At 62.8% G+C, this 15,122-nt stretch overlaps 1 protein-coding gene across 5 annotated transcripts; it reads right to left on the bottom strand.

Annotated features, from left to right (window-relative positions):
* Positions 1 to 536: 536 nt before the first annotated feature.
* Tmc6 (transmembrane channel like 6) lies at positions 537 to 15,025 on the bottom strand. 5 transcript variants are annotated; one of them, XM_069992889.1, is made up of 20 exons: positions 14,912 to 15,014; positions 13,780 to 13,918; positions 13,494 to 13,624; positions 13,271 to 13,366; positions 12,756 to 12,914; positions 11,278 to 11,383; positions 11,071 to 11,161; positions 10,681 to 10,947; positions 10,314 to 10,504; positions 8,713 to 8,857; positions 7,894 to 8,049; positions 6,802 to 6,953; positions 6,516 to 6,695; positions 5,171 to 5,266; positions 4,972 to 5,047; positions 4,257 to 4,390; positions 3,954 to 4,130; positions 3,792 to 3,870; positions 1,470 to 1,537; positions 537 to 782 (listed from the first exon to the last, which is right to left on the bottom strand). In XM_069992889.1, the coding sequence occupies exons 2-20, from the start codon at positions 13,833 to 13,835 to the stop codon at positions 638 to 640; spliced, it is 2,505 nt and encodes an 834-aa protein (XP_069848990.1). In that variant the 5' UTR covers positions 13,836 to 13,918; positions 14,912 to 15,014; the 3' UTR covers positions 537 to 637. The 5 variants fall into 5 exon arrangements, 4 of the variants coding, with proteins under 4 accessions (XP_069848990.1, XP_069848992.1, XP_069848993.1 ...); XM_069992891.1 differs by lacking the exon at positions 14,912 to 15,014 and adding an exon at positions 14,255 to 14,394; XR_011366113.1 differs by having other exon boundaries at positions 760 to 782; positions 4,061 to 4,130; positions 14,912 to 15,025.
* Positions 15,026 to 15,122: the final 97 nt, after the last annotated feature.

Raw genomic sequence — 15,122 nt, 5'->3', positions numbered from 1 at the left:
TGCCGCCCGCCCGCGCCTCTTACAGGGAGACTGGGGCGCCCCTGCCGCCCGCCCGCGCCTCTTACAGGGAGACTGGGGCGCCCCTGCCGCCCGCCCGCGCCTCTTACAGGGAGACTGGGGCACCCCTGCCGCCCGCCCGCGCCTCTTACAGGGAGACTGGGGCACCCCTGCCGCCCGCCCGCGCCTCTTACAGGGAGACTGGGGCGCCCCTGCCGCCCGCCCGCGCCACTTACCAACTCAGTGGCTTGTGGCTGCAGACATGGACTTGGGCCTGCGGACTGTGAACACAGGCTGTCCCCTCCTCCCTGTGCCACTCACTGTAGCCCCCCCCAGCACTGTGCCCCTCCCACATCCTCCCTGGGCACAGACCACCGTAGCCTGAGTGGGACATGCAGCAGCCACCTCGGGCTAGGCCCAGGTGCTGAGTCCATTCTCCCAAAAGACGCTGTTTGCAAACTGGTTTAATCAGGAATAAATAGAGCCCACTCTCCCCACTCCCCTCCTTCCCCCCCAACCCTCCCACCCCCCCCCCCGCTGCCCCCAGTCTTCCGCTAGGCCGCCATTCACAGAAGGCAGGCAGGCTTCTCCTCCTGCCTGGTGCCCATGGGATCTGCAGGGCACCGGCCTGGGGTCAAGTCTACGTTTCTGCTTGCAGGGCTGTGACGTGTGGGGCTGAGCGGGGGTGCCAGGCATGCCGGCAGTGCCCTTCGCCATCCCGGCAAGCATCTCCCTCATCTGCCAGCGCGGCAGGGGACACGCCAGCCCCCTGGTTCCTGCTGGCCCTGCAGGAAAGGGAAGTCAGGCCAGCGTACTGGCAACCCCACAGCCCCCACCCCACCCCCGTGGGCAGCAGAGCTGTGTGCCGGCAAAGAGCAGGACGCAAGGACAGCCTCACAGACGCCAGCCATGGGGCTGGGAGTACCAAGCCCTCACCTACACAGAGGAACTGAGGCTCTGGCCTTGCAGAGCCTCCTGAAGGGCGCACACGAGGCCTGCCCGGGGTCCAGGCCGCCTCAGGGCCCAAGTCCAGGGAAGGCCTGAATCACTGGTCCTGAGGGCGAGGCGGGGCTTTGGGCAGAACTGCGGAGGCGGAGGGGCAGCCCAGCCGGCTGCCCAGCAGAGCCTGGCCCTGTGCACTGCTGTGTGTGCAGCGTCTGCCAGGATGACAGCCAGGCCTCGCTGCCAGCCCTGCCCCGTGTCCCTGGAGGCCCAGCTCAGTACAGGGAAGGTGCTGGAGGGACCCAGCGCCTGCATCTCGGCTGAGCCACAGGGCCTTGCGACAGGCTGCCCCGGGGCCCAGACACTGGGGGTCCCCTCAGGTGCCCAGGAGGGCTGGCACCACCAGATCTGTGGTGGAGGCTGGGGGTCAGAGGCTTGCCTTTCTTTCCACTTTCTCCTCCCTAAACCGGTCCTTGCCCAGCCCTCCTGGGGAGGGTGCTGGCCCTGCCCCCCCCCCCCCCCCGCCTCACCTGCTCCTCTCCCTCTTCTCATACACAGAGTGAAGCTTGTTGATCAAGAAGATTTTGTCCTCCCCCTCCTAGAAAACACAAAATACAGGGGTGCGTGAACTGAGGGGTGCCGTCACACGGTCCCCCAGAGCTAGCCTGTCCCAGACTGCATGAGGGGGGCTTAAACAGAGAGGTGACTTCACAAGCAGGAAAAAAAAAAGGCCAAGAAATGGGCATACTTGTGATCTCAGCTTCCTGGTGCCCAAGGTAAAAAGGAAACCATGTCTGGCCTAATAGTAAGGAACCCAGAGCCAGCAGACTGACGTTCAAGCTGGTCCTGTCACTAGTAACTCTGCCCTAGGCAGACGACCTGTCTTCTGACCTCAGCGCCACCATCTGCACAAGGGACTGGACGGCACAAGTCGTGGAGCTTGTGTGAGGGTCTTGGGCTGAGGAGTTTAAATTAACATGATACAAAACCTCACCCTTCAGCTCTGGAGATCAGAGGGCTGAGAGCAAGGGGGCAGTGCCCAGCAAACCACCCCTCCCCCATCCGTCCTGCTGCCAAGGCTCAGCATTCAGCTCCTCCTCCTCCCCCTCCCTCCCCACTTCTCCCCAGCAGAGCCACACAGCCCAGGCTCCAGCTCCCGACATGGCTTCCGGGGCCCGGCACTCTTTGGACCGTGTGAAACATACGCCTGCCAAGTATTTGGCACAAAACCAAGGGCACACAAACACCGACCAATACCAGGGGCCGCACACCGGCGGCCTCAGGCTCAGGAGCAGCCAGGGCCCCACTGGAAGCCGTTCCTGGCAGCCAGGCAACCTGACTGTGCCCCCCCAACGCCGTCCCCTCCTGACACAGGCAGGAGAGGCCACTGCACCCCAAGGCACCATCTCAGGCCCAGACAAACCAAGGGCAGAGCTGGGGACCTACCAGGCCCCTCAATGCCCCCTGCCAGACCCCAAGCCCTGAAGCCCACCCTGGGCAGGAGCCACTGCACCCAAAGCCTGCTTCTGACAGCAGAGCCATGGGACCCCCTTCTCCCCGCCCCCCCCCTCCCCCGCCGCTCCCGGAACCAAGATGCCACAGTGGCCCTCAGAAGTGGCAGGGGAGGGCCTGCCCTGGACACGGGGCGCAGCGGCAGACCTTCTTGCTCAGCCCAGCGGCTCGTCCTAGCTCCCAGCGCCCGGAGCCTTCAGCAGGCCCGCACTGCTGTCCCCGGGGAAGATCTGTACGCCATCTTGGCAGGGCACGAGTGGCCCAGCACGCACTGGGATGGGCACCCAGCTCCTGCAGGAGGAAGGGCCCCTGGCCAGGGGGAGGCTGAGGGCGGCCTGTCCCGGTGAGTCCCCAGGTCTGCTGGCCCCCAGGCGCCCATTCCTTGAGCCAGCCGGAAGCCATGCCGGCAGGACACAGTAAGGACAGGCACAAGCCAGGCACTGGCGCCCGCAGCCAGCTTGATGGACGCCGCCTCAGGCGTCCTCGGCACACAGAAGCTTCAGGCCCATTCCTGACACTCACTCCATCCAAACCAGCCATCACTGTGCCCACACCTGCATCCCAGCTACTGAGGAGGCTGAGATCTGAGGATCCCAGCTCAAAGGCAGCCTGGGCAGGAAAGTCCGTGACACTCTTTTTTTTTTTTTTTTGGTCGGTCGTGGGGCTTGAACTCTGGGCCTGGGCACTGTCCCTGTGCTCTTCAGCTCAAAGCGAGCGCTCTACCACTTGAGCTACAGCGCCACTTCCGGTTTTCTGGTGGTTTATTGGAGATAGGAGTCTCGCGGTCTTTCCTGCCCGGGTTGGCTTTGAACCGAGATCCTCAGATCTCAGCCTCCTGAGTAGCTAGGATTACAGGCGTGAGCCACCAGCGCCCGGCTTCCGTGACACTCTTATCTCCAATAAACCATCAGAAAACCGGAAGTAGCTAAAGTAATTGCACGTTAACCTTGAGTAAAAGAACTAGTTCAAGCCCCTTGACCAACAAAAAATAAAAATAAAGGGCTGGGAGTTTGGCTCAGTTGGTAGAACAACTGCCTAACAAACACAAGGCTGAGTTCAAACTCCAGTACTTAAAAAACCCCTGGCTCCTCTTCAACCTCGCACCACGCTGCACGCTGTCCAGCCAGGCTGATTCCTCAGGATCCTCACAAGTCCTGGAGCCCACAATGGAGCTGAACCCTAAGACTGTGTTTCTAGCTGGCCAGCTGGAGTGGGGAGTGGGGGTGGCTGTCTGAAGCCAGGCCAGCCTGATGGCACTGATGAGGGGCGTGGCACCCACAAGCAGGTGACCAGGTCCCAAAGGGGGGGGGTGAGGACGGGGAGATGGGGGTGGGACTCACATTTCGGATCTGCTCCTTGAGCAGGCAGATGACCTCCCGCTGGCCCTTCACCACCTGGATGTTGAGGTAGATGACTGCCCTGCAGGAGACGGGTGGTCAGGCTGGAAGGGCCCGGGCCTGGTGCCAGGCTGTCCTCCGGGACCCCCCAGAAGCTGCACCCACAGCAGCAAGGCCGACACCAGGAAGACAAAGAGGGTGTTCTCCACCAGGTGGTAGTGCAGCCAGGGCAGCCAGGAGGCGCCGGGGCCCGCCCGCTCCAGGCGACGCACCCACACCGTGCCCGCCTCGTACATGCTGTCCAGGGTCCGGAAGGGGCCGCAGGTGGCGGAGGGCTTCACCCTAGGGGAGGAAGGGAGCGGGAACCCTAGCGACCCCCCCCTCCCGCAGCGTCTCCCCTCCGCATCACCCCTCCTCCAAGTGCCCCAGCACCACTGGAGCCTGGGCGTGGTGAACACGGCCACTCACTGCCAGATGACGTAGCAGAGGAAGACGGTGGCGCCCAGGAAGGCGGGGAAGCAGAGCAGCGTGAGGAAGACAGTGCTCATGTGCGAGGCCAGCCAGGCCCGGCGCGGCGCCTGGCAGTTGGCCATCAGGCTTGCCTGTGGACAAAGGCTGCGCTCTGTGCTTGGCCACGGCCCCCCCACCTCAGAGCCTCGGGAGGGCAGGGAAGGGACAGGCACCGGACTGGAGCCCTGGAACCCTGGAGCCCGGGAAAGGACCTGCGACCCCACCCCCTTCCTCCACAGGGCAGTGGGAGCATGCGCAGGAGGCTCTCCAAGAATCTGACTCCAAGATTGGAGTCGCTGTGCCAACAGTTTTATCCCCAAAAGGGAGACTGAGGCACGCGTGCGCCCCATGCAAAAGGCCACTCCCAGTGACGAGGTCTGTACCACGTTGCCCACTACTGACGCCCCACATGCCTCCTCCACCAGCCGCAGATCACATCCCCACCGTGCAGCCGGGAACCAAAGGCCCCGGTTCTCAGCCCAAGCCAACACAGCTGAGGACAGACGGATGCCCACTGTCCCTTCCCAGAGCCAAGTGACACCTGGGAACGGCTGCATGGATGGGTCCCGAGCCTAGAGAAGGGGCTACCGGAGCCAACCAAAGGCTGCGGGGGGGCCCCAGCCCAGCCCAGCCCAGCCCCGCCCCGCCCCTCCCGTGCTGGCAGGGCAGTCACCTTCTTGATGTAGAAGAGCAGCAGCAGTCTGAGGATCTGCACGGCTGGCAGGAGCGGGGAGAAGAGGACGCCCAGCCTGGGGGCACAGCTGGTCAGTGCCTCCTCCCCGCTGCCCCAGCCCTCCCTCCAGCTGGGACCCAGGAAGGGCCGGGTGCCGGGCCACCAGGAGGAGGGAGAGAAGTAGGCGGGGGATCCTCACCAGACCAGAGTTTGCCCGTAAATCAGATCCAGAACGTTCTTCGCAATGTCAAACTCGGGCTTCCGCCTCCTCTTGAGCTGCTTCTCTGAGAAGAGCCTGGGCCAAGGGGGAGTCAAGGCAGGCAGAGAGCCCAATCACACCCCTGCAGGGGATGCCAGCCCTCCCGGAGCCCTGCAGGAGAGCCGAGGGCCACCTAGGCCTCTAGGAGCCACACGGCACTGGTCTCCCACTTTGTCTAGGATGAGCACGGGCTCTGCCCTAAACTCAAAGAGGCTGCAGCAAATGCTGGATCTCAGGAGGCCAAGATCCGGAGGACCAGAGTGCAGAGAGCCCACCCAGCAAGGGCTGCGAGACTCCGCCTCCAAAATAACCAGCTTTTTAAAAAGTCAGACTGGAAGTCTGATTTGAGTGGTAGAGCACCAGCCATGAGTGAGAAACACGAGCAAAGGTTGGAAGGTGGCTTAGCGGTAAAGTGCTTGCCTCGCACGCATGAAGCCCTGGGTTCCATTCCTCAGCACATACACAGAAAAAGCTGGAAGTGGCGCTGTGGCTCAAGTGGTAGAACGCTAGCCTTGAGCAAAAGCAGCTCAGACAGCGCCCAGGCCCTGAGTTCAAGCCCCAGGACTGACAAAATAACAACAAATAAAAAAAAAAAAAAGATGAGCATGAGAGCAGACTTTGGGTTCAAGCCTCAGTACTAACCAATTTTAAAAATCAAAGCCAGCCTGGGCTACATAACAAGTCCCAGGTCACCTCCACAGCCCCATAATACCGCCCTGACCCCCATGCAGCTGAGGTGGTGGAGAACTCCAGCCCGTGTGTAAACCAAGCCTGGCCTCCATCTTCCCTAGCACTCCTGGGCCTTCACGTTCAAGGCCAGCCCGGCATCAGAGCACCGAAGGCTGGGGGTTTAGCTCAGTGGCAGTGAACTTGCCCAGTATGTCTGAGGCCGTAGGTTCCATCCCCAGCATCACGAGGTGTACACACACACACACACACAGCGCCTGCCCCAGCTGGACGGACACACACACACACACACACACACACACACACACACACACACACACACACACACACACACACACACACACACACACACACACACACACACACACACACACACACACACACACACAGCGCGCCTGCCCCAGCTGGTTTCCTACAGATAAGACCTTGACTAAACACACGCCGCTGGAACTTCATTTTCTTTCTGATCCAGAATTAGGGCACTTCCTGCCTCCTACGGCCTCCATCTAGCAGCTCTTGTCAGGTGCTGTTGGGGGAGGCCCAGCGCAGCCAGGGGCCCAGAGGACTGGAGAGGTCACAAGGTGGGAGGAGCCCTCACCTCCACACCAGCTCCCCGAACAGCGTGTCGAGCAGCGTGAAGAAGAAATCCATCACTGTGAAGCGGTACAGCTCCTGGCCCACAAAGTCCTCCCAGCAGCGGCCCTGCAGCGAGGCCACCCTGCGGCCCAGCCAGTGGTAGCAAAGCACAGCCAGGACGGCCAGCTTGAGGATGAGGTTCCTGCGCGGGGCCAGCGGTGCTGAGGCTGAGGGAGGGTTGCCAGGGCAGCAGACGCAGGGGTGGCCGGGGAGGGAGCCCCACGCCACCCCTGTGCCCCATCACCCACCTGCAGATGGCCACATACACCTCCAGTACGGGGCTCTCGTGCTGCTCCAAGCTGGCGAGACCGCGGAACAGGTAGGGGGCCCCCAGATTGAGGAGGCTGACCACCAGGGGCAGGGCGAGCAATCGTGCCTCCTGGCTGCCGGTCCCAGGGCTCTGCAGGGGTGGCAGGGGAGGGCTGGGTCGCGAAGGGCGCCAGGGACTCTTATCTGTCATCCTAGCTACTCAAGAGCAAAGTCTGTGAGACTCTTATCTCTGATTAGCCAGTAAAAAGCTGGAGGTAGGGCTGTGGCTCAAGTGGTACAGCACCACCTTTGGGCAAAAAAGCTAAGGGGCAGTGCCCAGACCCTGAGTTCAAACCCCAAGACTAGCAGACACATGCACACAAAAAAAAACTGGGTGTGCTGGTGGCTCACGCCTGGAATCCTAGCCACTCAGGAGGCTGAAGATCGTGGTTCAAAGCCAGCCCAGGCAGGAAAGTCGGGAAGATAAATGTTATCACCAATTAACCATCAAAAAGCCCTAAGTGGACCGGTGGCTCAAGTGGTAGAGCACTAGCTTTTTTTCATCCAACACTGGGACTTGAACTGGCTAATGCTTGCTGCTCACTGGGAGGCGCCCTACCACCAGAGCGCCAGCCTCGAGCAAGAAGCTCAGGTAGGGCCAGACCTTGCGCATGTGTGTGCATACACACACATGCGCGCACACACATGTGCACAGAGAAAAAAGAAAAGGAAGCAGGGTCCAGACCCTGCATGCACACACAGGCACACACGCGCACACACACACACACACACACACACAAAAGGAAGCTCAGGGGTAGGCCCAGACCTTGCACACACACGCACAGAAGAGGAAGCACCCTCAACCAAAACAGGTGACAGGGAGCCCGTGGGCGGGGAGCTGCTCAGCACCTGGCCGGAAACACTCAGCTCTCCCAGGGCTCAGTTGAAACCACACAGGAAGTACGCAGGGGACCAAAACAAAAGGACAAACCCAGGCAGGTCCCAGACAGACTGCGGGCGTGGGAACTTGGGCGAGTGGGGTGGCAGGTCAGGGCTCAAGGGCCAGGCCCCCTCTCCACGCCCTGCCACACCTGGATGGTGACCTCTGAGAAGGTGAGCACAGCCACGGCGCAGCCCAGCGAGGTCCCCAGACACAGCAGCCACGCCAGCCCCCGCGCCAGCCCCCGCCGCACGCTGCCGCACGCGCCCCGCGGGCTGCTCCGCAGCTGCCACTCCGCCAGCAGCTCCTGTAAGGGCAGAAGGGCCCTGTCACCCACAGCTGACACATGGGCACGGACAAGGGACCGGGCCGCTGCCAGCCGTGGGAAGCACAGGTATCCCGCGCAGGGCCCTGGGCGCCCAGCTTGCCCTGGGCACCCACAGGAGCCACCACGAGCCAGGCCACCGCAGTGGGAAAGCCCCGGAAGAACCGAGAACTCCCACGACCGTAGGCAAAGAACCTGAAGCTGAGCACCAGTGGCTCACACCTGTGATCCCAGCTACTCAGGAGGCTGAGATCAGAGGATCCTGGTTCAAAGCCAGAAAAGTTCATGAGACTCTTATCTCCAATAAGCCAGCCAGAAGTGGTACTTGGTTCAAATGGTTGAGTGCTAGTCTTGAGCACAAAGAGGCTGAGGGACAGAGTCCAGGCCCTGAGTTCAAGCCCCAGGACCAGCAAAAAAAAAAGAACTTGACCTCTGTGCGTGTTTCTCTGGTAGCCTCACTCCAAGCCCACGGTGGCCATGCCATGACTAGAGAGCACGGCACACCCCCAGCGAACAGAAGCAGCGTGCTCAGCTGGCCCCGGCCAGAGCTCTCGGCCAGAACATACTCAGAGCAGGTCCCAGGAGGAGTCCCCGGGGCCTAGGAGGGGCGGGGCGGGTCCTGTGAAGCTGGACGCCGCTGCTCACCTTCAGCTGGGTCCTAATGCCGTCCTGCTGGACACGGGAGGCCCACTTCTGGGTCACTTTGTAGTCCCAAGAACAGAAGACGGTAAGGGCATGGATGCCCTTGGTACTGCCCACTCGGTAGCTCTCCCCAAACGAACGGGACATGCTGGAGGGGGCAGAGGTGGGCAGGAGGTGAACAAGTACGCAAGGACACCCCTGCAGAGCCCCGCGCCCTGCAGCCCGGGGCCCTCCTGCTGCGGACACGGGCCACTCTCCATCAGCCCCGAACAATCAGACACTGCCTCACTCACCACTGCGCCAACCTCGGTCCCCACGAAGACAACAGAAGACGGGGCGCTCCCTCGGGGCCTCCGCGCGGCCTACCCAATGACCACAGAGCCCTCCCTGCTTCTGCCTGCTCCATCTCACCACTTTCCGACCAGACACCCTGTTCTCTGCTCTGCCCTCTCCCAGGGGAAGCAAGCTCCTCTGAGACAGGCACGAAGCTCCAGTACCTTTCTGTCCAGGACTGGTCACAGAACACCCATAGGGTAGACTGTTAAAAGGGCAAATGGGGGCTGGGAAGGTGGCTCAGTGGTAGAGTGCTTGCCTTGCATGCATGAGGCCCTGGGTTTGATTCTTCAGCACCACATAAGCAGAAAAAGCCAAAAGTGGTGCTATAGCTCAAGTGGTAGAGTGCTAGCCTTGAGCTGAAGAGCTCAGAGACCAGGCTCAGAGTTCAGGACACAGACAAAAAAAAAAAAAGAGTAAATGAGTGTGTGGGGGGGTGGATGAATACAAATGAGGGGTAGAGAGGTGGAAATAGACGGGGGGAAAAATGGACAAATGGGTGTACAGGTAGACAGTGGTAGATGAATGAATAGACCAGTCAATGAAAAAAATGGATGGATGAACAGGTGGATGCGTACATAGATAGGTGGTGGGTGGAAGTATATGAGAGGTATGAACAGGTAGGTGAATTGATGGATTTATGGACAGATGGATAGGTAATTGAATGGACAAACGGATGAATCAGTAGGTAGAACAGTGGATGGATAGAGTATATAAATGGGTAAATGGATAAGAGAGGCACTGATGGATGGATGGATGGAGGAATGGATGGTTGTGTGGATGGATGACAGATGGATGAGTAGATAGGTATATGGATAGATGAATGGATGGACAGATGGATGGATGGGTGTGTGGATGAATAGATGGATGGATGGGTATGTGGATGGATGAATGGATGGGTGTGTGGATGGATGGATGGACGGATGGATGGATGGATGTGTGGATGGATGGATGGACAGGGTAATGGATGGATGGGTGTGTGGATGGATGGACAGGGTAATGGATGGATGGACAGGGTAATGGATGAATGGGTGTGTGGATGGACGGATGGATAGATGGATGGGTGTGTGGATGGATGGATGGACAGGGTAATGGATGGATGGGTATGTGGATGGATGGATGGATGTGTGGATGGATGGATGGATGGGTGGGTGGATGGGTGGATGGATGGATGGATGGATAGATGAGTGGATGGGTATGTGGATGGACTGACAGACTGACGGACAGGTAATGGATGGCAGGATGGTGCTCACATGTCAGAGGTCAGCTACCTGTACACCAGCGTGATGCAGGTGATAAAGAAGGCTGCTCCGATAGTGAAGAGGTAGGCCAAGGGCATGCTGTAGGGAAGGCTGCCTGCCCCGGCACTGCACTGGCTGCCATCCTGGGGTGGGGCACACGGCTGGTTCAGCGTGGTGTTACTGTAGTACCCGTAGTACATGACAGTGTGGGTGAAGCAGCCCTACAAGGAAGCCAGGCCAGTCAGGGCACCCCTTCCCCACCCAGGCCCACCCCAGGGCTCCTGAGCATGGGACCATTAGAAGCAAAGGGTCAGCAGACATTTGGGAGGAACTGCCCAGGGCCACCTGGGGTTGCTGGGAGAAGGAGAAGGAAGGAGGGTGGGGCTGGGGCCCGCACCCCGCCAGTGAGGAGCTCCAGCCCAGTGAAGGAAGCGGCGGGGCGGGGTGGGTCCGGCGGGGCTGGTGGGAAGGCGGCCTGCACGCCCACGATGAAGGCCAGCAGCGGCAGCAGCAGCAGGGCATTGAAGGCCAGGAGCGTCTTGAGGAAGAGGAAGTAGGAGAGCACGCTGGAGCCGAACTGGCCGCCGATCTGTTTCAAGGCGTAGTGCCACGGGCGCCCGTAGTGCAGGCCTGAGAGCAGCAGCAGCCCCAGGCTGTGCAGCCCCTGTGGGCAGTGAGAGTGACAGGCGCAGTCGGCCGGGGCTGGAGCACAGGGCCCGGCGGAGGGCCCCTCACACAGAACGGCAGCAGGGAGGAGGGCTGCCCACCCCCGCCCCCAGGCTCCTACCAGGATACAGGCGTATCTGAGCCGGCTGCAGCACGACACCCCACGGCCCTGCCGGCCCCTCGGCTTCCCCCGAGAGGCCCAGCTCTCCTCTCTGGGGGCAGAGACAGATCAATGCCTGGGCCGTCGGGACACGGCTCCATCACCCACCAGCAGGCTCGGGCCGTCCGAGGAAGTGGGCTGGGTGGGCACAGAGCGGTGGACACCTACCGCAGCCAGCGCTTCTCAGCCAGGCTCAGGGGCATCTCCCGGAGTGTGTGGTCCCGCTGGGCCACCGAGAGGCCCTGGAGCTCCTTCACCAGGAGGCTCCGCTTCTCTGCCAACAGGAAGGAGGCTGGTTGGGTCCAGGCTAGCTACGGCCACTGTCTACCCTGCAGCAGGCCTGGCGAGGCCTGTGTGCGCCTCTGCCCGTACAGTGGCTGCCAGGTCTGGACTAGTGACAGTCCACGCCGTCCTCCCCTGCCTGCCCTCCCTCACCCGACCCACAGCCATCCCCCCTCCATCAGGTCCCCAGCCTCTTCCTGGAACACCAAAACTCCAGCTCCCCACCATGGCCCAGCTGTACCCAGCTCGCAAGCATGCAGAGGAAGGCAGGGCCCGGCCCGGCCCATTATCTGAACCAGGGGCTGCCTCTCACCAGCAGGGTACCCCAGAACTCATCACAAAGAGCTCCAGGACCCCAACATTTACTCTAATCCACTTTCTCAGACTGACCAGTAGATGGAAAGCATTCGCTTGAGACATTCTCCTGGTCCCAGCGCCGGGTCACGCTGTGCTGCGCTGCGCTGCGCTGCCCTGCCCTGCGCCCAGCAACGGGAGGCCCCCACACTGGCTGAGTGGCTCTGACAAGCCAGGAGTGGACTCAGGACATGTCCCCTCTGCTCCAGGCACTTCCTCCATGAGGCCTCCCAGAATCCTCCAGGCTAGGCAGGCTCCCAGGCTCCCTCCCACGTTCTTCTCACTCTCGAATGTCCCCTCCCTCTCACTCGCTCTCTCTGACAGTGCTGTTTACCTAGTGGTAGAGTGCTGATCACAGTTCTTGGTACAGGCATGTGCTTAGACTATAATCTACCTACTTGAGGCTTCCTACTGTAGCTGCCATGACAGGAGCATACTACTACACCCGGTTATTGGTTGAGAAGGGGGAGGAAGGTCTTGCTTTTTTTTCCCAGTCCTGAGGCTTGACCTCAGGGCCTGTGCACTGTCCCTGAGCTTCTTTTGCTCAAGGCTAGCGCTCTACCACCAAAGCCACAAAACCACTTCTAGCTTTTTCTGTGTATGTGGTACTGCGAAATCGAACCCAGGGCCTCATGCATGCTAGGTGAGCGCTCTACCACTGAGCCACCTTCCCAGCCCCTTACTTTTTTGCAGCTGACCTAAACCTTGATCCTCTCTTTCTCAGACTCCCAAGCTTAGTATACATCCTTGCAGGGGCCCTTCCCTGCTGTCCTCATCAGCTTTCCTGGCCTGCTTATCCATTTCTTTGGCTCCATGAATTTCATGGGCTTCTTAAGAGCTACAACGAGCCTATCAACCGCCAGTCCACGCTTGGGCCTCCCCCAGGTCCGCTGCCCAGTACTGGAGGATGGGGTAGGGGTGCACCAGACTTCCAAGTACCTGTCTGCCACCTCCTGGTCCCTGCACCCTCCCTGTGGAGGGTACGACCCAGCGCCTCCCTGTGTGCTCACCATCCTCCTCCAGGGACGCAGGGTCCAGCTCTAGGTCATAGAGGCGGAGGCTGGGGCGGGCAGCGCGCGTCACGTTCCCCAGCACCGGCCGGCTGCTCCGGTGCCGCAGTCTCACCGTGCGGTTGTAGTACTGGGAGATGATGGCTCCTCTGCTGCGGCCTAGGAAGGCAGGTGGCCATGGGGCCAGGGCGGGGGCGGGGCCAAGCCCCACTGGCCTCCCTCTCATGATGCTTCTCTGCTCCACGCTTTCCCAGACCTCAGCCCTTACCAAAGCCCAAGAAAGCCCTCTACCGGAGGCCTTAAATCCACCACGCTCTAAGCGCCTATTCTGGCCTCTGCGAGGCCTTGCAAGGTCATTTTTAGCCACCAGGGAGGCTGGCCTGGGGTGGTGCGGGGCCTCTGGGCAGACTGAGTGGGCCAAGAGCTGGACAGGCCGGGCTCTACCACACGCAGGCGTCCTGCTGAAACCCCAGTGCCGGGGTCAAGGAGAGCACAAGGGCAAAGCTCCCACTTACCAATGGTGCGGCTGGGCATGCTGGCCAGGACTCGGAGCGTGGCCGCGCTGTAGACGGGGCCCCCCTTGGGCCCCGGGAGGGTCTGGTGGGCATGGCCTAAATAAGGAAGGCTCAATTACCCGACATCTCGCTCACCCACCCCACACTGCCCCAGGCCTACACAGTGCAGGGCTGGAAGCCTTGGGGCTGCCCGCACCCCGCCAGCATCCCAGGCCCGGCTCACCTGGGTCCCGCGGGGTCCTGGTGAGCGGCCGCAGCTCCAGCCCCTCCTCGGCTGCCCGCAGGCTCTGCTCTTGGATGAGCTGGTGGAAGGAGTCGTGCACTTCGCTCTCCTCATTGGGGCTGGGCTCCTGGCTGCAGGAGGAGCCAGCGTGGGAACCCAGGCTCCTGCGCTCACTGGGGCAGCGCAGGCCTTTCTAGAAGGCTAGGCCTGGGGGGGTGGGGCGCGGGGCACGGGCGCGGGGCACGGCCGCGGGCATCTCCCAGCCCCCCAGCCCCAGGGCACTTACTCTTGCTCCCCTTCCCTCTCGGGAGCGTTGAGGACTAAAGGCAGCGGCTGGGCCATGTCTTCGGCCCACTCCCTGCGGGTCTGCAGTGCTAGAGCAGCTCAGGGCCTGGACGCGGCCTCTGGGGCCTCCTGCCGCCCATCTGACAAAACAGGCAGCCATCCAACCCCGGGCTCCCTGGGGACTGCAGGGCCACCCACCCGGCCCCACCCGGTCAGGAGTGGTCCAAAATAACCTTCCGCCAGACCAGGCCAGCGGGGAGGGGAGGAAGAGGAGGAGGAGGAGGAGGAGGAGGAGGAGGAGGAAGGGTGTGGGGCCTCAGTTCCCCATGTGCTTCCTGGATGTCAGCCCCTTTCAGGCCCCAGTTCCAGGGTGCAGCCCCCGACGCCTCCCGGGGGCGGGGGTCAGGTCAACCCCAAGGCCTTCCCTGTGGCCCTTCGGTGACCCCCAAAGTGCTTCCTCCCGCAGGAAATCCTACCAGGCCACCACCCTGGCGGGGCAGCCCTGAGCAGTGGGAGCCGCGCCGAGAGCGGTCCGGGCTGCGGGCCGAGGTCCAGGGCCGCTGCGGGGGAGGGGCCGGCCCCACAGGCCCGCTTTGTCCGGGCTCCGCAGCCCAGCCTCCGCCCTGGGGGCGCGGGGCGCGGCGGCTCGGGCGCGGGGGCTCCGCGGGGCTGTGCCGGGCAGGCCGCGGCCCTCGCCGGGCACCTCGGGGCCCAGGGCGGAGGCTTCCAGCAGGGCAGGGCAGCGGCTCCAGGCCGCAGACACGAAGCCCACGCCGCGCCCGCCCTCGTCCGGAGCAACCGATGCCTGGGCTGCAGGGGCTGGGCCCCATCCGGTGCCGGGCGCCGCAGTCCCGCCCCCCGCCCAGAGCCTCCCGCGGAGGCCCACGGGCGGCCCCCACGTCGCGTCTGCACGGGGTGGGCCGCGCTCGGGGCTGCGGGTCGTCCGCGCGCCGCCCGCCCGGCCCGCGCAGCCCGGGCGCCCGCTCCTGAGCCCGGCGCGGTGGGAGCGGCCGGCGGGACTTCCAGGAACTCTCCCGGAAGAGCCGCCGCCAGCCTCGAACCGAGGGCGGAGGCGCCCCCACCCCCGCAGCACGACCCCGGCCGGGACGCCGGGCCCCGACCCCGCCACTCACCTGGCGGCGCCGCGGGGCGGGGCTGCTGCGCCTCACCTGGCCGCGCAAGGGCCGTCGGGAGCGGAGTGGCCGGGACCGGCGACCGGCGGCCCCGCGCTCACGCGGCGGCGGGCCTGGCGGGTCACGTGACGGCTCCCGCCGCGGCGCGGCCCCGCCCGCCCCCTCCCGCCCCTCCCCGCGCCCGGCGCGGGCGGCTGCGCCCCGCGCTCCG

The sequence above is a fragment of the Dipodomys merriami genome, unplaced genomic scaffold (genome assembly GCF_024711535.1).
Source record: "Dipodomys merriami isolate MVZ:Mamm:240054 unplaced genomic scaffold, mDipMer1.0.p SCAF_42, whole genome shotgun sequence".
Taxonomy (NCBI): Eukaryota; Metazoa; Chordata; class Mammalia; order Rodentia; family Heteromyidae; genus Dipodomys; species Dipodomys merriami.
This window is presented reverse-complemented; position numbering and strand designations above follow the sequence as displayed.

Coding starts and splice junctions, on each gene's coding strand:
- Tmc6 (XM_069992889.1), bottom strand. CDS start 13,835: ATGGCCCAGCCGCTGCCTTTAGTCCTCAACGCTCCCGAGAGGGAAGGG. Junction 8,858..10,313: donor TGCATCACGCTGGTGTACAG/GTAGCTGACCTC, acceptor TGCCCCCTCCAG/CATGTCCCGTTCGTTTGGGG. Junction 4,391..4,971: donor TGCTCTTCTACATCAAGAAG/GTGACTGCCCTG, acceptor CTTTGTCCACAG/GCAAGCCTGATGGCCAACTG.